The 21,935-nt window shown below is 43.3% G+C and overlaps 1 protein-coding gene across 6 annotated transcripts in view; it reads left to right on the plus strand.

Annotated features, from left to right (window-relative positions):
- Positions 1–21,935, plus strand: part of vir (VIR_N domain-containing protein) — a 72,118-nt gene that overhangs the window by 16,069 nt on the left and 34,114 nt on the right. For 2 of the 6 annotated variants that reach the window (XM_076201613.1, XM_076201615.1), the window contains exons 5-10: positions 11,531–11,593; positions 11,741–12,357; positions 12,480–12,803; positions 15,072–15,274; positions 17,678–17,839; positions 21,655–21,926. In XM_076201613.1, coding sequence (XP_076057728.1) covers positions 11,531–11,593; positions 11,741–12,357; positions 12,480–12,803; positions 15,072–15,274; positions 17,678–17,839; positions 21,655–21,926 — 1,641 coding nt within the window. The remainder of the gene's footprint in view (positions 1–11,530; positions 11,594–11,740; positions 12,358–12,479; positions 12,804–15,071; positions 15,275–17,677; positions 17,840–21,654; positions 21,927–21,935) is intronic. The other 4 variants (XM_076201617.1, XM_076201619.1, XM_076201614.1 and 1 more) reach the window with 3 other exon arrangements.

Here is a 21,935-nt window from a genome sequence, read left to right on the forward strand (position 1 = left end):
GACACCGTGTGAGTTTATGATGTGTCCTAGGAACCTTATTTCCTTTTTGAGGAAGGAGCACTTTTTGAGTTTAAGTTTTAGGCCTGCCGTGGCTAATCTTGAGAAGACAGTTTGAAGTGTGTTAAGGTGTTCCGTGAGTGACCGTGAGGCAATGATAATGTCGTCAAGGTATATGAAGACAGTCTTTCCAATCAAACCATGGAATACCTTGAACATAAGTCTTGTGAAAACAGAGGGAGCAGAGACGAGTCCCATGGCCAACCTTTTGAAGTGGTAATGGCCCGTATTGGTACTGAAGGCTGTTAGAGGTTTTGATTCGTCATCTAGAGGTATTTGGAAATACCCTGACATAAGGTCGAGAGTAGAGAAGACCGTGTTGTGTTCGCCTATGGAGTAGATTGTGTCTTGGAGATGAGGAATAGGATGTCTTTCGGGAATAGTGAGTTTATTTAGCTCACAGAAATCAACAACAGGGCGAAAGGAGCCGTCGTGTTTTGGAACGACAAAGAGAGGAAAATTCCAGGGAGATAGGCTGTGTTCAATGATGCCTTGGTCGAGCATGTCTGCAATTATGTTGTCGACAATGTTTCTTTTACTGTGAGGAAGACGGTAAGCGGGTATGTACCGTGGTTTTGCATTTTGTTGAAGTGGTATATGATGTTGTATGATGTCTGTGAGACCTTGTACGTGTTCAAGAGTGTCAGGAGAACTTCTCGTGCTTCAGGGAAATCTACATCGTTAATGTGTGGTGCTTTGATGGTTTCCTGTGTGTTCTGTTCTCCGTTGGTGATGGCGCATACGTGTTGTGAGTTGTCATGCTCGGTTACGTGTACTGGGGCGGGATACACTATAAAATCACAAACGTTCGTTCCTTTGTTCATCTGAAGAGGGGCATTGGTATTACCCCTTCCACTGGGGTATTGGCTGCTTGTTCCCCGTCTGGGGTATTGGCTGCTTGTTATTGTGGCAAAGTAACATGCAGTCGATACTTTAGGGTCTATATGGGGCGCCCCTACGGACCAGAGCCACACATCATTTTGTCTATGATAGAAGAAATTCTGTTCATAGAGAAATGACACTTTTATACTACGACTGTCCCTCCGTTATGCTGTCCCCCAACCCCTTGTTGCTGTCCTGTACCATTTCTCTGAGTATTCTCTTTCTGATTGGGGGAATTTCCCTGTGGTGGGGGAAAAGAATACTGCCACCAAGTTTTCCCACTTGGATCGTAAGAGGCGAGAAGAAAGGGACGGGGAGAGGGACTAGGCATCCTTCTCCCTGTAGCCCCAAGGGGCAACTTCCTAAATCGAAAAGAAAAGGCATAAGGGGTGCTGGCGGGCCTCGGGCCAGCACCCTAAGGTTTGGGTCTTTTAATGTGCGTGGATGTGGTACAGATGAGAGTAAAAGGGAAGAGATAGGTAGTATGTTTGTGAGAAGAAAGTTGGATGTGTTGGCTTTGAGTGAAACTAAGTTGAAAGGGAAGGGTGAGTGTATGTTTGGGAGTGTAAGTGGGAGGTTATCAGGAGTGAAGAGAGGGCGAGGGAGGGAAGGGGTGGCTATTCTAGTAAGTGAGGAGATAGGTAAAGGGGTAGTGAGTGGAGTGGAAAGAGGTTTCCTCAAAGATAATGTGGATGAAGGTGAAACTGGGAAAGGAGATGTGGGTCTTTGTAAGTGCATATGGGCCGGGCAGTGAGAAGAGCATGGAAGAAAGGGAGGCCTTTTGGATAGATTTAAATGAGTGCATAGAGGGTTTAGGAAGAAATGTCAATGTAATAGTACTGGGAGACCTTAATGCTAGAGTGGGAAATGGTCCAATCGATGGAGTGGTTGGGAAGTGTGGAGTTCCAGGAAAGAATCGTAGTGGAGAGTTGATGGTGGAAATGTGTCTAGAAAGAGAGTTGATGATAGCAAATACAGTGTTTCGGAAGAAAGTCAAGCATAAGTACACATGGGAGAGGGTGGTGGAGGGAAGGGTGGTAGATAGAGCGCTAATGGATTATGTAGTGGTAAATAGGATTATGATAGGAAGAGTTAAGGATGTACATGTGCTAAGGGGAGAGGGTGGGGGAATATCAGATCATTTTTTGGTGGAAGGTAAGTTGAGAGTGGAGGATAGATGGAGAAGGAGGAAAGGGACAAAAGGTAGGGAGGTTCTTAGAGTGAACTCCTTGAATGAAAAGGAAAAGGAGAAGGAGTACGAAAAGAAGCTGAAGGAGGAGTGGGAGGGAGTAAAGGATAGAGCAGAGATGGGTGTGGAGGAGGAATGGGGATGGTTCAAGGAGGGAGTCTTAAAGTGTGCAAGGATGGTGTGTGGAACAAGAAGGACAGGGGGAAATAGAAGAAAGGGTAGTGAATGGTGGGATGAGGAAACAAAGAAGGTTGTAGAAGAGAAGAAGCGAGCATTCACAGATTGGTTACAAAAGAGGACAGGGGAGTCATATGAGACGTACAAAGAAAAGAAAAGAGAAGTAAAGCAAAAGGTAAAGGAGGCAAAGAGGAGAGCAGATGTGAAATGGGGTAGGAGTATGACAGAAAATTTTGAAAGTAATAAAAAGATGTTTTGGAAAGAAATTAAGAGAGGAAGAGGAGGCGAATCAAGTAGGGAAGAAAAGGTAAAAGGTACAGATGGAGAGTTGATAATGGAAGAGATGGCAGTGAGGGGAAGATGGGCAGAATATTTTAGGGAGTTGCTGAATGTGAAGGAGGATAGGGAAGGAAAGATAGCTGCAGTGGGAAATACGAAGAAAATGTGAGTGATGAGTGAGGAGAATGGAGGAGAAATAAGGAAGGATGAGGTGAAGGCAGTTGTAAAGATGATGAAAGCAGGTAAGGCACCTGGTCTGGATGGATGTCATGCAGAATGTCTGAAAAAGGGAGGTTCACTGATGGTGGACTGGTTGGCGAGATTATTTAATGTTTGCTGGAGAGAGGGTAGAGTACCGGAGGACTGGAGTAGTGCCTGTATAGTTCCTCTTTACAAGGGAAAAGGGGACAAGTGTGAATGTAGTAATTTCAGAGGGATTAGCCTGTTGAGTGTAGTAGGGAAGGCTTATGGGAGAATCTTAATTGAGAGGATTAGGAGAGGAACAGAAGGAGTAATTGGTGAGGAACAGTGTGGTTTTAGGACGGGTAGAGGTTGTGTAGATCAGATCTTTGTGGTAAGACAGATATGTGAGAAAGCTATAGGAAAGGGGAAGGATGTTTTTTGGGCTTTTATGGATCTGGAAAAGGCTTATGATAGGGTAGACAGAAAGGCACTGTGGGAGGTTATGCAGATTTATGGGATAGGAGGAAAGCTTTTGGGAGCTGTCAAGAGTTTTTATGTGAGTAGTAGAGCATGTGTTAGGATTGGAAATGGAGAGAGTGAGTGGTTTGAAGTAAAGGTGGGACTTCGTCAAGGATGCATTATGTCGCCCTGGCTGTTCAACTTATACATGGATGGGGTGGTGCGAGAGGTGAATGCTAGGGTAGTGAGTCAGGGATTGGAGATGGTTAAAGAAAATGGAGAAAAGTGGGAGGTGAGCCAGCTGTTGTTTGCAGACGACACTGCGCTTGTGGCAGGGTCAGAGGAGGGATTGAGGAAGCTGGTGGCAGAGTTTGGGAGAGTATGTGATAGAAGAAAGCTAAAGATAAATGTGGGTAAAAGTAAGGTGATGAGATGCACAAGGGGTGAAAGTGGCAGTAGACTGGAAGTGAACATTAAGGGAGAGCGACTGGAGGAAGTGGATAGTTTTAGATACTTGGGTGCAAGTGTAGCAGGAAAAGGTGGAGGTAGAATGTAGATTGAGAGAAGCGAGTAAATGCCTTGGTGGTTTAAAGAGTGTAATGAGAAATAGACATTTGGGAATGGATGCGAAGAGGAGACTGTATGAAGGAGTGATTGTGCCAACAGCACTGTATGGGGCAGAAACGTGGAACATAAGAGAAGAAGAGAGAAGGAGTTTGAATGTGTTTGAGATGAGGTGTCTGAGAAGTATGGCGGGGGTTACTAGGCTAGATAGAGTGAGAAATGAGGAGGTGAGGAGGAGAACAGGGGTGAAAAAGGATTTGGGAGAGAGGGTTGATGAAAGAATATTAGGATGGTTTGGACACATGGAAAGAATGAGTGAAGAAAGACTAGTAAAAGAGGTATGGAAGGCAGATGTGGAGGGAGTGAACATGAGGGGACGTCCTAGGATGAGGTGGATGGATGGGGTGAAGGGGGCTTTGGGGAAGAGGGGAATGTCTGTTGAGGAAGGAAGGGAGAGGACGGAAGACAGAGGTGAGTGGAGAATGGTTATATATGGATGATGTTGTGACTGCATGAGGAGAAATGGGCGGGGGGGTGGGGGGTGGGGGGTGGGGTAGTATGTGTGAGTAAATTTTGACGCAGCCCGAAGGGATTTCTCCCCGTCCTCTCCTTATATGCAAGGGGGGACGGAGAGGGGGGGTCGCCGATTAAATGAAGCGGCCTTGCTGTGGATGTACTGTGTCTTGCGACACTGCTTCTGACCCAGGGCAGTGGGCGGGGTGCAGGGATGACCCGTCATCCAGGAGGTGCTCAGATGAGAGGAAGGGTGGGAGGGGTGTGGAGTGTATTTGGGGATGAAATGGGTGGGAGTGTTTTTATGCCTTTCCCTTTTTGGCTACCTCCCTTGGAAGGGGGAAAAAGCCTTGGTATATGTATGTATGTATGTATGATTGTTGTGTGTCCTTTGCTCGATGTGTGAGATAGGGCGGATAAGAGAGATACACCAGATACACGGCAAGTGTCTGTGATGCAAAGAACATCTGAGTCGGGAGCTTTGAAGATACGCACTTTGAGTTTTGTGTACTCGCGTGGATAGAGTGTTTTGTCAGTGATTACAACCGCGTGAGAATTCGTGAGAGAGATCTGTGAGACGGTAGTGTATTGTGGTGATATTTCCTGGATGTTAGTGAAAACATCGTGTTTCTTGTGGTCGCGAGTTGACTTTGACATGCGCCCTGACAGTGTACGTCTATTTCGTTTGTGTTGTGAGCGGATGGGGTGGGCGTGTCTGTTTCAAGTGTCACCTTTTCTGTTTCGTCACTGTTTTGTTCAGTTGTTGCTGTTGTTGATGTTGCATGCTGTTGCTCGATCATATGCAAGTGTTTGACGCGCGTGTTTTCTGTGTGTGCATGCGTGTTAGCTGTCTTTAGAGCCGTTATGAAGTGATTATTGAAACCAATGCCGTTTTGAGCAGGATAGATGATGATGCCATTTCTTTGCATCCATGTCAAACCTATAAGAATATCTGCGGGAAACACTACGTCCGCTATGTATACTGTCGTTGTAATGGGAGGACAGTTGGCATGCAGAGAGATGTCTAGTTCGGTTTTTCCTATGATGGGAAAGGGAACTCCGTCTACATTTTGTAATGTGATATCCGTTGGTTCTATAACTGTTACTCTACGGTATCGGAATTGGTCGAAGGAAACCTTTGACATTAGATTAACTGGGGATCCTGTGTCCAGAAAGAGTAGTTGTGGAAGGTTGTTGACCGTGGCCTGAAATGTCATAGCAGACGGGGATGATCGAGAGTCAGCCATCGTGAGAATCGGTAGTGGGGGGTTTGATTCTGTCTCGTGAGGTCGTGTGTTTTGTTCACCGTGAGACGATAGTCATACCGTGTTTTGTTTGTTTGTGTTGTCGCTAGTCGGGTGTTGGGGAGACGCGTATGACGTGTAGGTTTGTGATTTCAAGACGCGACATTGTGTTGTGTCGTGAAAAGCTGGTCCGTGATATGAGCAGTAGCTAGTTGGTTGTCTGTAATAACACCTGTTTGTGCTATGTCCTACTATGTTGCAGATTTTGCAAAAGAATGGTCTCCTAGATTGTGAACGCTGTCGTGATCTTGTGCGTGATATTTGTCTACCTCTAGTGTGATGGTCGTGTGACATGGGTTTATCTCTAGTGTAATGTTCTTGTGAGATTTTTGCTACTGTGGGAGTGGGTAGGTGTGTGAGTGTGTGTGTAAGGGGGATTTGTTGTTGTTGAATTTGTGTTTTTGTCGCTGATGTGTCCGAAAATTTTCTAGAGAAGTCAACGAGTGTTGTGTCTGGATCAAAAGGAATGTTCTCTATTTTCTTTAGTGTTTCTGGGTGAAGTCGCGAGATCAATTTTATGTAGCCAAATAATGAGAGTACGTGATCTAGGCTGATTGTGTTATTTGTAACCCAAGGTGAAGAAGTGAGTGCGTCCTTTAGTTCTTCCTTGAACTGACTCGCCTCCCTGACTGCTCTTTCTTTGGTGAGATAAGGGGGGTTGTTAAAGTTTGTTCCTAGTGTGTAGAAGGGAGAAAGGGAGCCTAACTGTTCATATGGGGCGAAGGATTTTTTGAACTCGTCAATGAAATTTTGGAAAGTCTGTGGCTGTTGGAACGCGTCGGATTGTATTATGTCGCTTGCAAGGGTATTGTTGAAATCGATGCGACTTTTAAGAACCGCAATTTTTGTCATGTCGTCGTGCACCTGTGTGCGCTGTATTTCCGAATGGACGTCATCTAAGAGAGTGTGGATGGCGATGTTTGTCCCGTTGAACTTAGGAAGAGTGTTGTCATGCTGCAGGAGTGTTAGTAGGTTTGTTGCAGAACGTTGCATGTGTGGTTGAGCGACGGTTGGGTCTGTGTTTTGTTTCGGCGAGGACTGTGTGTTATTTTCGTTTTGTGCTGCCATTTTGGAACGAGTGTTGTAATGGTGTGAAACGTTGGACTGTGAATGGGTCATGCACACTTTCGTACAAAAAGAAAAAAAATCACCGAAAAAAATTTAAGGCTTTGCAAAAAATATAAAAAAAAATCACTGGATAGCCTTCACTTAAACTCACTCACACAACAATTTAGAGCTACCTAGCCCCAATAAATACAGGCATGTACTTACAGTGCTGACGAGGTGAAGCGATGGTGAAGGGTTCACAAGAGGTGGAAGTTGAATAATTCGATGGAGTGTGGTGCGATGATGCAGATCTGGAAATATTGAAAGAATGAGAAGGGTGACAATGGGTTAGTTCGTGTGTGGAATTCTTCAGTTTTTGAAAGGTGTCGGCCCAACTTCCGGATGTGAGAGCGATACTTCCTTTGAAGGATGTTGTTGAGCTGGGTCACGGCGAGGGAGATGGGCTTTGTCTCGTTGCCGGTTGCTGGGGTGGGTCGCTGGGATGACTTGTCCTGTGCGTTGGGCTGGCTCACACAGCAAAAGAGATGGCTTGAACTATTGTCCGCTTCGCTGGATAGGTGGGTCGCTGGGATAACTTGTCCTGTGCGTTGGGCTGGCTCACACAGCGAGAGAGATGGCTTGAGCTGTTGTCCGCTTCGCTAGATAGGACTCACAGCGAAGGTTCGAGTTAATGGGCTTGCTGGCGTTGGGTAGGTTGCACAACGTTCCTGCTCCGGGATCTTGTGCTTGCTGATTTTGCTCGTTGATCCGACTTGCTGCTTCCAGATATGTTGGATCCCGCGCAGCCTCCAGATATGTTGTATCCCGCGCTGCCGCCAGATATGTTGGATGGTATCGCAACATATGAGTTGTGGTAGTACGTGGTCATAGTTGAGCGGTGTTCAGAGGCTTTAGAATAAAAGCAGCGGAGCAACGTGTAGCTCTGTCTCTCTCTGTGGTCTTTCTCTTCTTTATTTGGTGACAGGAGGTGTTTATATACATGGCTCGTGGTTAGGTTGCCGACGAGATAATATTTATTTACAAGATGCAGTTTTAGCAAATATTAGAGATCAGGATAGGTTTTAACTACCTTATACATTGCATATACATATATACAAATGACATACAGTTGTCCGAGGTTGGACAGGATAGACATATCCCGTAGGAAAAAACAATTTGTATCAAATGGTAACTGCTTGACTTGGTGGCAATCCTTTAGGGTTGGTGAGGCGTCCAGCTGCGGGTGAGATGTCCGCCTGGACAATAGCGACCTGACCCGGGGTGACCAGGTGCGTGAAGACGTCAGGTCGAGTACCAGGCTACTCTGTCTGCACCGAAGCATACGTGCAGTGCCGATAGTATAAGCAGAGGTGGTAGATGAATGTCTAGGAGATTTTGGTGGTAGATTACGTCTTCTAGGAGGTCTAGATGCTAACACATCCAAACCTTACATCCATAACAGTCAGCACAACTATAGCATCATACATTCCTTTCGTTGTTTGATGTCAGTTAGGTGGACTTACACACAGTAATGTTGTCATTCAAGAGGAAACAGAAGATGTAGAATGACAGAGTTCTTGTGCAGACCCAGGTAACTTCAGGATGCATTTTACTTGAGCACTCCAATCTCCACTCAGTGGTGCTGTCCTGAAGGAACAGCCCTAGAAGACTGCTTATTATATTTTCAGTTTCTTATAACCTATCTGCCTATGTAATCCTTTGTAATATCCACACTCTTCTATTCCCTACTCCCCTTCCCTTCCTTGTATCAGGGTATTGTCTATTCAAAGCCACTCTCCACTCATCCCTTTTCTCCTGCCTACTCTCTTCCTTATTCAACAGACATTCCTTTCCAGCTCTAAGCCCCTTTCACCCTATCTATCCATCTGGTCCTTGGTTATCCTCTCAAGTTCACTCCATCCACCTCTGCCTTCCACATCTCCTTCTTCACTCATTCTTTTCATGTATCCAAACCATCCCTGTACTCTTTTATCAGCTCTATCTGCCACCTCCTTTTCCACCCCCACTCTCCTCCTCACCTCTTTGTTTCTCACTCTATCCAACCTTATAACCCTTACCATACTTCTCAGACATTTCATCTCAAACACATTTAAACTTTTGCTTCTCTTAAATTCCAAGTATCTGCCCCATACAGTGTCATCAGGACAATCACCCCTTCATAAAAAAAAAATCCCTCTTCAAATCCTCAAAAAACCAGCATTGCATTTTTTCACCATTTTTCACACCTATTTGTCCTGCAGTGAAACTCCTAGATTCTTTTTTATCATTCATTGTGTAGATCCTGTCATACACATTATCAGAGATTCTCAAAAAGTTGATACCTATATAGTTCTTCCATTTGAACTTGTAAATGTATTAATAACTTCCCAATAATGATAATTCAAGATAGTCTCATCATTTTTCATAGTTTAAAGGAAGAAGCCCATGGTATATAGATAGACATAGTGCACGATTGATGTTGGAGTATTTCTGTATTTTGAGATTTCATCCATGCTTTGAGTTGAATTATGTATTTTTTTGGGGGCCTGCACTGTAGAATATCTTGTAGTTACAGTAGTTGGAAAGATGAACTTCCTTTCATCGTTAGATATAATGCAAATTTATATATGCTTTGAAAGGTTCTCTTGTGGATTATGATGGTATGATAGAGAGCTGTCAACTGCTTGATTGAAAAAATATAGAACTTATTTGAAGCTAGATGGATATATTGTATTAGTTAGGGATATGATAAGGCTACTTTAGATTATGTTAAAGACAAATTTGCATATATGTATACCCGTATATATTTTTTCCAAGCCTGTTACTAGTGCCTACATTATGTGACATAGAAATATTAATAGTGGTTTGATATTGTAAGTGATGAGCTAGAATGGCAATCACATTATTTACTCCTTAAGAAAGATAACTTGATTAGGATTGGTCTCTTGCGTGAATATCCATATTTATTGCTTCCGTATTTCAAGTTCTTTAAAGATTTTGTGAAAGAAAAAGAAGAAAATATTTTGGGTATGCAAGTGTAGTTTGTTAGAAATTAAGAAGCCCACCATCTTGATTGTTACTGAAAGACAATAAAACTAGATATGTTAACAGCCAGTGGAAATGAATCACTGTACATCTGTAAGCATACATGAAAGTGGGTAAAATAAGCTGATGAAGATCAACAGGTCTGGTTAGAAGGTTTGAGTGTCATGCACCTTTGTGTACAGGTGTGGGTACTGAATTAAAATGCAAAGGGTAGGAAATGGTTTTCTTAGATATCTTCCTCTTGGGATCACTACATGTAGGTTGTTGGTTCAATGGTTGATAAAGATGCCAAAAGTATACTCAACAGCATTACCTATAATTGTGTCAGCTTCACAAATTATATGTTTAACCACTTCAGTACGAGTCTTATTCTTGTGTGCAGCATTGGCTGCCATATGTACAATACATCATACTACTTGCATTATAAAATGTAAATTCACTGTACATTACTCATTCTCTTTTACTCTGAGTAATAATATACACATAAAACGTGATCAAGCCAGTTCACAGAATCTGGGGGTAACTCATGTACAGCTAAAAAAGAAAATGTATATTCAAGATGCCTACTCTGGCATCTTCATATAACCACTCACGCCTCATGATACCTATGTAGGCGATAGTACTGAAGTGGTTAAATGCCTCTACTCGTAATAAAAAAATGATTAATTAGTACATTAGGTGTGGAAATTATAATACTGTAATTGTTGCTGCAAGTCACACTAACGGGAACTGTAACTCCAGAGTAGCTGGCAGTGGTCCTCGTGTCCACCCATAAATCTCTCTGGGGAAGAAACACTAGGATGTAGTCTATGTTATATTAGTGTGAGCTTGTTTCTATATCACCAGCTAATAGGAGGAGAGGAAGGAGTAGAAGGGGAAAAGTCACCAATTATCAGTTCAACTTATATGAAAAAGTCAGGGGAAAATGGTTGAAATTGATATTTATCTTAGGCCTAGTCCAGAAAGCAAGCACAAGCTCCCCCTGGGGCCATGCCTCCAGGCGAATGTGAAGGTATTGACGAGCTTTAAAGATGTGTGATTGTGAGATGATTCTATCTAGTGTCCTTACAGGACCACTCTTAGTACTTATCACTGAACCCAAATATGGAAACTATACTTTACACTGGAATGATGAAATATATGTACAAAAGGCCCTTTCCCCCTAATAAGGGTGGTAGCCAAGTCAAAGTATACAAAATTGGATGGTTGAATTGCACATGCAATTTTCAGTTGGATAAAGCAGGGAGGAGTAAAGCAGACAAGTTTGATTTTGAGATTAATGGGTGGAGATGTTGCTTCCCCATGCCTAGCCACCATACTATGTGGGTAAAGACATATATTAAGGAAGATAAAATGATTGAACAAGTTTGAAAATGATGGCTTGTTAATGAGGTTGTTCAAGGAAAGATAAATATTCTTCATTTTGTCATTAGGTGAACAATCTCAGTAGCTCATATTGTTCTTTCTTGATGATTGTCATGCATAAAAACATGATTGGTATGTATTGGGTGTTGATTAGTGATAACACATCAAGAAGAATCAATTGATTGTAGTAGAATATATTAATTTGTAGATAGCTAGTCAGTAGTTGAGTCAAACAGGAGTACTGATTTGTTGATGCCTTTAGATAAAAAAAATTGCATCTTATGGTGGAATAAGTTAATTTTAAAGGAACACGACAAGGTTAGAGGAAATGTTAACGGAAGTGATCAAACCTGAGTAGGAGAGGGCAGAGAGCTGATCAAAGTTGGGGTATGTTGGAGGAAGTGTCACAGATTGTGACATGTGCAGCATGCCATCACTCTCCAATTGTCTGTTCACAATGTTGCAGAGGAAGCACCAGGCATTTACTCATGACCCGTCAGAAGACGAACAAGCTGAGTGGGACAGGAAGGTAGGTATTGGTCATATGCCAGTATGCTTCATGGGGGATTCAGGTCCTAAGATTGGTGCTTCCTCTAGTTTGTAGAGCTAATATTATGAATATCTCGAAAGATAATTGTTGCCATATCTAATGTTCCACGTAATGTTTTAATTTCAGGATCCACGGTCTCCAAACGGATTCTCAGAAGCCAAACACTGGGAGAGTGAGAGGACTGAGCACCCAAGAGAATATGAGAGGGAAAGGGAAAGAGAACGTGAGCAAAGAGCTGTGCGAAGTGAAAATCGGGAGAGGGAAAGAGATCGGGATAGAAGTAGGGACCATGAAAGAGAGAGGCACAAGTCGTACGAAAGGTCAAGGAGTAGAGAGAGGTCTTGGGAGAAGAGTGAGAGGAGCAGTACGAGAAGGGAAAGTAGAAGAGATAGTGGACGAGACAGCGGAAGAGACGCAGAGAGGGACCGAGACAGAGAAAGAGAACGAGAAAGAGAATATGAGAGGGAAAGAGATCGTGAGAGAGAAAGAGATAGAGAAAGAGAGAGGGAGAGAGACAGGCAAAGAGAGGAGAGGGAACGGGATAGGGAACGTGACCGTGAAAGAGAAAGGGAGAGGGAGAGGGAACGTGACAGAGAGAGGGAGAGGGAACGTGAAAGAGAAAAGGAGAGGGAAAGAGAAAGGGAAAGAGACAGAGAGAGAGAAAGGAGACATAGTCGTGAAAGATTCGAAGAAGATAGGTTGTCTGGCCGAGAGCCTTCTACTAGAGACCGAAGAAGCATTGAGTAAGTAGAAAATGTGACTTTAGAATTTCGTTTATACAGTACAAGGTATGATGAAATTCTTCTAATGCAGAAATTTAGTGTATGTATGATGCCTGTTGATAAGTGTGTTTTTTCTTTGCCAGGGAATGGGAAGAGCATAGATCTGAAAGATCAGATCGTTCAGGAAGAAGGCCCAGAACTCCTCAGGAATCTCACCCAGGATTTACTCCAACTCCAGTACCTCAGACTGAACTAATGAGCGAAGAAGACGTAACCAGTCAAGAGAAAGAACGAAGAGAGTTTGAGAAAGAGCCACCAGCTGTTAGAGAGCAAGCAGAGAGAGACAGAGATAGAGAAAGAGAAAGAGAGAGGGAAAGAGAACGTGAGAGAGAAAGAGAACGAGAAAGGGAAAGAGAACGAGAAAGGGAAAGAGAAAGAGAGAGGGAAAGAGAGAGAAAAGAAAAAGGGTAAGATTCCATTTTCATATTTACTGTTTACAAATGCAACTCAGGATCTGACCATTACACATAAGACAATGTACACTTCATTCTTCACTGCCCTATCCAGACAACAACACTGAACCTTATCTGAGTAATTTATGTACCAGATCAGTTACCTGGGAGCCACAGATCTGGGGCAATAGATTGAACTCGGATAATGTTACATACATATACCAAGGCTTTTTCCCCCTTACTAGGGAGGTAGCCAAAAAGGAAAAGGCATAAAATCATTCCCACCCGTTCCATCCCCGAAAACACTCCACACCCCTCCACCCTCCCTCCCATCTTAGCACCTCCTAGACGACGGGTCATCCCTGCACCCTGTCCACTGCCCTGTGTCAGAAGCAGTGTTGCAAGACAGCACATCCACAGCAAGGCCGCTTCATTAAATCGGCGACCCCCCCTCTCCGTCCCCCCATATAAAGGAGAGGACGGGGAGAAATCCCCGTTAGATAATAATAATGTTAAAAGAAATAATAATTATAAAAAAAGAATAATAATAATGTTAAAATAATAGTAATGTTAAAAGAAATAATAATAATAAAAAACAATAATAATAAAAAAATAATAATAATAAAAATGTTAAAATAATAATAATGTTAAAAGAAATAATAATAATAAAAAATAAATGAATAAATAATAATAAAAAAAATAAATGAATAAATAAATAATTAATTAATTGCCACTGCACAATACCTCTTAGGCTAAGAAGGGAGGAAATCCTTGTCTTTGAAGCAAAATAACCTGATGTCATCTTAAATAAAACAAATGAAGACTGCTCACTGCCAATATCAAGACAGCACTGCTGAGCATAAATATAATATAGGTTTACCAGCCATATGTGAAATGTTTCCCTCAATGGAATAGTATTTCTTTCTTGATAGTTCTTGGAATAGCAAATATCTGGATGAAACCCACTATTGAAGGGATGCTAGGTGGGAAAAGTGGCATTGACTTACACACATATACTAAGGGCTTTTTCCCCTTTACAAGGGAGTTAGACAAAGTCACAGGCATAAATCCACTTCCACCCATTTTATCCTCACCTACTCTACTCCCATTCACCACCTCTCCCTCCCTCTTTTCTTTGCTGCTCTTGGATGATGAGTCATCCCTGCATCTTGCCCACTGCCCTGGTCAGAAGCAATGCAATAAGACAGCGCATCCACAGCAAGGCCACTTCATTTAATTGGTGACCCCCACCCCCCACCCCACTCAGTCCCCTCATGCAGAAAAAGAGAAGACAGAGAGAAATCCCTTTGGGCTGCATCAAAATATCATTCACACATACTCCCCCACCCACTCCCTTCTATGCATCACAGTATCATCCATACACAACCATTTTCCACTAACCCCTATCTTGTAAATTGTATGTAAATTGATTTACATGCTTCAGTTAATCTTTTGCCCCAGTTTTCCTGTAGTGACAGTGATCTATGTCTTCTATGGTGGTTACATCTAGGGTATTTGATGTCTGTTGCCAAGCCAAATTTGTGTCGACACTGTTTCAGTCTGAGTTGGAGACCTGAATGTAGCCATATTAGTGGAATTCTTTATACCTTCCAGCTTGGCATAGGATCATAATATAGATTTGGGTTAAAATTGACAAGAAACTTAAGCTAGCATAAAAAGTAAATCAGTCCATGGTCCCTCAGAAGAGGGAATCAGGGCAGTGGATTAATTGGTAATTAAATTAATAGAAAATTAGTGTTAATAATGCAAACTCCTAAAAAATGGTGAACATACATCCCTGCAAACAATTCCCATTATATTTTGAGTTGCCATGTGTGTATATTGTCATTGTATACTGATTGGTTTGTAATTGGGTAATGGTGGACAGTTTATAACTTGAAATTTGCCATAAGGATTTGCTCTTGATACTCGGGTATTGACTATACCGTGATAGGCAATCAGTACTTTAGGGACTGTTTTGGGGCACCCTCTACATATTAAAGTTACACATTTGTCTTTGTTAGAGTAAAATCATCTCATAAAGGAATAGTAATATAAAAAAATAGGTATTGGAGCATGAATGTATTGCCTCTGACAGGGTGCCAAGATGGGAGTGACATCGATTTTGTTTTGTACAAGTGTGGGATGGATTTAGGGTGGGTGTTTGCTTTGACCTAGGTACCTCCATTTTATGAGGGAAAAGGACTTTAGTATATATATATATATATGTTTACTCAAATGCTTGGACAATTATTTATTTTATCAATTGTTTATTTTGTCCAGAGAGACTACCGACTTTCTTGGTGCAGTTTTACCTCCATTGCCCTCTGATGTCATGGAAGAAATCAGTGATGAAGAGATTCCTGATCTACCACCTGAACCAGAAACTGGAGAAGTTAGTGAAGAAGAATATCCTGTAGAGGAGCCAGTGTATGTTGAAGAAGGACAGGAGGTAGTTCTTGATGAAGTACCTCAAACTGAAGAAGGTAATGAAATTGATAAGTGTGTTTGTGGGGGAAACTACCCTATGGTGGGGGAAAAGAATACTGACACCAAGTATTTCCACTTGAGTCGTAAAAGGCGACAAAAAAAGGGACAGGGGATGGGATTAGGAGTCCTACTACCTGTAGTCCCAAAAGGGGACATTCCTAAAAAAAGAAAGAAAAGGCATAAGAGGGTCTGGGAGCTTTCCAACCAGTACCCTAAGGTTTGAGTCTTTTAATATGCGTGGATGTGGTACAGATGAGAGTAAAAGGGAAGAGATAGGCAGTATGTTTGTGAGAAGAAAGATGGATGTACTGGCTTTGAGTGAAACTAAAATGAAAGAAAAGTGCAACTGTGAATTTGGGAGTGTAGCTGGGAGGTACTCAGGAGTGAAGAGGGGACGAGGGAGAGAAGGGGTGGCTATACTAGTAAATGAAGAGATAAGTAAGCGGGTAGTGGAGTGGAAGGAGGTGTCATCAAGGTTGATGTGGATGAAGGTGAAGCTGGGAAAGGAGGTGTGGGTTTTTGTAAGTGCGTATGGGCCTGGTAGTGAGAAGAACATAGAGGAAAGGGAGGCATTCTGGGTAGATATAAATGAGTGCATAAAGGGATTAGGGAGAAATGTCAATGTAGTTGTATTGAACCAATTGACGGAGTGATTGGAAAGTATGGAGTTCGAGGCAAAAATCGTAGTGGAGAGTTGATGGTGGAGATGTGTCTTGAAAGAGAATTGATGATAGCAAATACAGTGTTTAAGAAGAAAGTTAAGTATAAATACACATGGGAGAGGGTGGTGGATGGAAGGGTGGCAGATCAGAGCGTTAATGGACTATATAGTGGTGACTAGGAGTATGGTAGGAAGAGTTAAGGATGTACATGTTCTAAGGGGAGAGAGTGGGGGAATATCAGATCATTTCCTGGTGGAAGGTAAATTGAGAGTGGAGAATAGGTGGAGAAAGAGGAAAAGGGCAGAAGGTAGGGGGATACTTAGAGTGAACTGCTTAAATGAAGAAAAAAAAGGAGAATGAGTATAAGAAGAAGTTGAGAGAGGAGTGGGAGAGAGTAAAGGATAGAGTAGAACTAGGAGTGGAGGAGGAATGGGGATGGTTCAAGGAGGGAGTCTAAGGTGTGCAAAGATGGTGTGTGGAACAAGGAGGGCAGGAGGAAATAGAAAGAAGGGTAGTGAGTGGTGGGATGAGGAAGCAAAGAAGGGTGTAGAAGAGAAGAAGAAGGCATTCATAGATTGGCTACAAATTAGGACGAGGGAATCGTATGAGAGGTACAAAGTAAAGAGAAAGGAAGTTAAGCATAAGATAAAGGAAGCAAAGAGGAGAGCAGATGTGAAATGGGGAAAGAGTATGACAGAAAATTTTGAAAGTAATAAAAAGATGTTTTGGAAGGAAGTTAAAAAGAGGAAGAGGAGGCAAATCAAGTAGAGAAGAAAAGGTAAAAGGTGCAGATGGAGAGATGATAATGGAAGAGAAGGCAGTGAGAGGAAGGTGGGCAGAGTATTTTAGGGAGTTGCAAAATGTGAAGGAGGATAGGGAGGGAAAGGTAGTTACAGTGGGAAGTGCTAAGAAAATGAGAGTGGTGAGTGAGGAAAATGGAGGAGAAATAGGGAAGGATGAAGTGAAAGCAGCTGTTAACCACTTCCATACGGTGACGCCTACGTAGGCATCATGAGGAGCAAGTGGGTACGCGATGATGCTGACGTCGGCATCTTGATTATATTTATTGTAGTCGTACCTACGTAACCTCCATTCTCTCTAAACTGGCTTCATCATATTTTCTATGGTTATCAAAATTCACAGGTGAAAGAGAACGAATGATTGAGCACTGACTTTATTTTTTTATAATGCGATTATTATGACGCAACATCGCACGTTGGGCAGCTAATGCTGCCAGACGTGCAATGTGCCCCGGAGTGAAGAGGTTAAGATGATGAGAGCAGGTAAGGCACCTGGTCTGGATGGATGCCATGCAGAATGTCTGAAGAAAGGAGGTACAGTTATGGTGGACTGGCTGGTGAAGAAAGGAGGTACAGTTATGGTGGACTGGCCGGTGAGGTTATTTAATGTTTGTTTAAGAGAGGGTAGAGTGCCAGAACACTGGAGGAGTGCCTGTATAGTTCTGCTTTACAAAGGAAAGGGGGACAAGTGTGAGTGTAGCAGTTACAGAGGGATCAGCTTGTTGAGTGTAGTTGGGAAGGCTTATGGGAGGATCTTGATTGAGAGGATTAGGAGAGGAACAGAGGGACTAAATGGTGAGAAACAGTGTGGTTTTAGGACAGGTAGGGGATGTGTAGATCAGATTTTTGTGGTAAGACAGATACAGTAAACTCGCGCTTATCCGAACGCGTTTTAATCGAATAATCGCATTAACCGAACATTTTCTCAATACGGTAGCCATCGCTTCAACCGAACGTATTTGGATCTCAGCCGAACATTCAAACACCCCGCCGCCTCTTCCGCCACCCCCGCGGCACCCGCAAGCTTCACCAAGTGCTCACACGGTGGCAGCCCACTCCATGCTCACACCTGATCGTCTGTTTGGCGGTACATACATTCGTGAGTCCTCTCGGTGACGATACAGTATCACAAGCTCTCCTTAAACATTTTCTGTTTATACTCTATAGAATATGTTTATGAACTATTACAAGCATTTCTATGTGTATGTTAAGTTTACAGGTACGAATATTACAGCTGACATTACCGCATAAAACTCTACGGGAATTAAACATACAAAGTCGGATTAACCGAACATTTTGGTTAATTGGACATTTCTAATCCCCCTTGGAGTTCGGATAAGTGGAAGTTTACTGTATGTCAGAAAACTATAGGAAAAGATAAGGATTTTTTGGGGCTTTTATGGATCTGGAAAAGGCTTACGACAGGGTAGACAGGAAGGCACTGTGGGAGGTATTGCAGATATATGGGATAAGAGGAAAGCTGTTAAGAGCAGTCAAGAGTTTTTATGAGAGTGTGAATGTAGTAGTTTCAGAGGGATTAGCTTGTTAAGTGTAGTTGGGAAGGCTTAGGGGAGGATCTTGATTGAGAGGATTAGGAGAGGAACAGAAGGAATAATTGGTGAGGAACAGTGTGGATTTAGGACAGGTAGAGGTTGTGTAGATCAGATCTTTGTGGTAAGACAGGTATGTGAGAAAGCTATAGGAAAGGGTAAGGATGTTTTTTTGGCTTTTATGGATCTGGAAAGAGCTTATGATAGGGTAGACAGAAAGGCACTGTGGGAGGTTATGCAGATATACGGGATAGGAGGGAAGCTTTTGGGAGCTGTCAAGAGTATTTATGAGAGTAGTAGAGCTTGAGGTAAAGGTGGGACTTCGTCAAGGATGCGTTATGTTGCCCTGGCTGTTCAACTTATACTTGGATGGGGTGGTGCGAGAGGTAAATGCAAGGGTAGTGGGAAAGGGATTGGAGATGGTTACAGAAAATGGAGAAAAGTGGGAGGTGAGCCAGTTGTTGTTTGCGGATGACACTGCGCTTGTGGCAGGATCGGAGGAGGGATTGAGGAAGTTGGTGGCAGAGTTTGGGAGAGTATGTGATAGAAGAAAGCTAAAGATAAATGTGGGTAAAAGTAAGGTGATGAGATGTACAAGGGGTGAAAGTGGCAGTAGACTGGAAGTGAACATTAAGGGAGAGCGACTGGAGGAAGTGGATAGTTTTAGATACTTGGGTGCAAATGTGGCAGGAAAAGGTGGAGTGAAAGTGGAGGTAGAATGTAGATTGAGAGAAGCAAGTAAATGCCTTGGTGGATTAAAGAGTGTAATGAGGAATAGACATTTAGGAATGGATGCAAAGAGGAGACTGTATGAAGGAGTGATTGTGCCAACAGCACTGTATGGGGCAGAAACATGGAACATAAGAGAAGAAGAGAGAAGGAGTTTGAATGTGTTTGAGATGAGGTGTCTGAGAAGTATGATGGGGGTTACTAGGCTAGATAGAGTGAGAAATGAGGAGGTGAGGAGGAGAACAGGGGTGGAAAAGGAGCTGGGAGATAGGGTTGATGAAGGAATATTAGGATTGTTTGGACACGTGGAAAGAATGAGTGAAGAAAGACTAGTAAAAGAGGTATGGAAGGCAGATGTGGAGGGAGTGAACATGAGGGGACGTCCTAGGATGAGGTGGATGGATGGGGTGAAGGGGGCTTTGGGGAAGAGGGGAATGTCTGTTGAGGAAGGACGGAAGACAGGGGTGAATGGAGAATGGTTGTATATGGATGATGTTGTGATTGCATGAGGTGGAATGGGCGGGGGGGGGGGGTGAGGTAGTATGTGTGAGCAAAAGTTGATGCAGCCCAAAGGGATTTCTCCCCGTCCTCTCCTTTTATGCAAGGGGGGGATGGAGAGGAGGGGTCGCCAATTTAATGAAGCGGCCTTGCTGTGGATGTGCTGTGTCTTGCGACACTGCTTGTGACCCAGGGCAGTGGACAAGGTGCAGGGATGACCCGTCATCCAGGAGGTGCTCAGATAAGAGGGAGGGTGGGAGGGGTGTGGAGTGTATTCAGGGATGAAATGGGTGGGAATGATTTTATGCCTTTCCCTTTTTGGCTACCTCCCATGTAAGGGGGAAAAAGCCTTGGTATATGTATGTATGTAGTAGAGCTTGCGTTAGGATTAGAAATGGAGATAGTGAATGGTTTAAGGTAAAGGTGGGACTTCGTCAGGGGTGTGTTATATCGCCCTGGCTGTTCAATCTTTACATGGATGGGGTGGTGCGAGAGGTGAATGCGAGGGTAGTGGGTCAGGGGTTGGAGATGATTAAAGAAAATGGAGAAAAGTGGGAGGTGAGCCAGCTGTTGTTTGCTGACAACACTGCGCTTGTATCAGGATCAGAGGAGGGATTGAGGAAGTTAGTGACAGAGTTTGAGAAGGTGTGTGAAAGAAGGAAACTGAAGATACATGTGGGCAAAAGTAAGGTGATGAGATGTACAAGGGGAGAGAGTGACAGTAGGCTGGAAGTGAGCATTAAGGGTGAGAAACTGGAGGAAGTGGATATTTTCAGATACTTGGGTGCGAATGTGACAGGAAAGGGAGGAGTGAAGGTGGAGGTAGAATGTAGATTGAGAGAAGCGAGTAAATGCCTTGGTGGATTGAAAATTGTAATGAGAAATAGACATCTGGGAATGGATGCTAAGAGGAGGTTATATGGAGTGATTGTGCCAACAGCACTGTACGGGGCAGAAACATGGAACATGAGAGAGGAAGAGAGAAGGAGTTTGAATGTGTTTGAGATGAAATGTCTGAGAAGTATGATAGGGGTTACTAGGTTAGATAGAGTGAGAAATGAGGAGGGTGAGGAGGAGAACAGGGGTGGAAAAGGAGCTGGGAGATAGGGTTGATGAAAGAGTATTAGGATGGTTTGGACACATGGAAAGAATGAATGAAGAAAGATTAGTAAAAGAAGTGTGGAAGGAGTGATTATGAGGGGGCGTCCTAGGATGAGATGGATGGATGGGGTGAAAGGGGCTTTACAAAAGAGAGGAATGTCTGTAGAGGAAGGACAGGAGAGGACAGAAGATAGGGGTGAATGGAGAAGGGTTGTGTATAGATGAGACTGTGATGCATGAGGGGGATTGGGTGGGGGATGGGGGGTGAGGAAGTATGTATGAGAAAAATTTGATGCAGCCCTAAGGGATTTCTCCCCGCCTTCTCCTTTCCTGCATGAGGGGACGGAGAGGGGGGGTTGCCGAATTTATGAAACGGCCTTGCTGTGGATGTGCTGTGTCTTGCGACACTGCTTCTGACCCAAGGCAGTGGACAGGATGCAGGGATGACCTGTCATCCAGGAGGTGCCAAGATAGGAGGGAGGGAGGAGGGTGGAGGGGAGTGGAATATATGGTAAATGAAATGGGTGGGAGTGATTTCTATGCCTTTTTCTTTTTGGCTAACCCCCCTTGTAAAGGGGAAAAAGCCTTTGGTATATGTATATATGTTAATGGTAGACTGTCAAACATCATGTATGTGATGAATTTTATTAGAATTAGGAAGCTCGCTGGCTGAGTGAGTTAGGGTGTTGTTACTTGCGGTGAAGGTCGAGGGGATGGTGGTTTGAATCCTGCCACCGGCAAAGTTGAACCAAGGGTATGGTTCATTAAATTGCATGCTACAAAGTCCTCTGTGAGGGACACTGTCCTAGCCTTCCGATAGCAGGGAGTTTGCGATGTTAAACCATATCATCAGTAAATGATGGATATTGGAATCGGTTCCCCTGCCAAATCCTGTCAACGTCATACCCTCTGTGTAGGGGCAGGTTCTTAGTCAAAAAGCCATAGGCAACAATTATCAAATGATTAAATCATTATTGGTATACCAGATGGCTACCCTTCCCTCCTCCTTTTCATCACATTCTTTCCTTGATAACAGAAGAAGGAGATGTCACAGGAATGTGGAAATTCACCGAAGAGATTGTGAGTGATGATGAGATGCCAGAAGATGAGGGTCCTCCGTATGAAGAGGATTGGATAGTGGAAGAATGGGAGGAGTGGCTGAAGCCTTTTGTCCCAGAAGAGTTCCAGCTGGCTCCCCTGGAACACATAACATCACCAGCCTTAACACCCTTTGAGGTGGAGTTCCTTCATTGGAAGAAACAACTAATGATAGAGGATGACACAACCATGTGTGAAGAGCCAATACAGGTGTGCATA

Source organism: Oratosquilla oratoria, chromosome 18, assembly GCF_046742065.1.
Source record: "Oratosquilla oratoria isolate Oo_2021 chromosome 18, ASM4674206v1, whole genome shotgun sequence".
Classification (NCBI taxonomy): Eukaryota; Metazoa; Arthropoda; class Malacostraca; order Stomatopoda; family Squillidae; genus Oratosquilla; species Oratosquilla oratoria.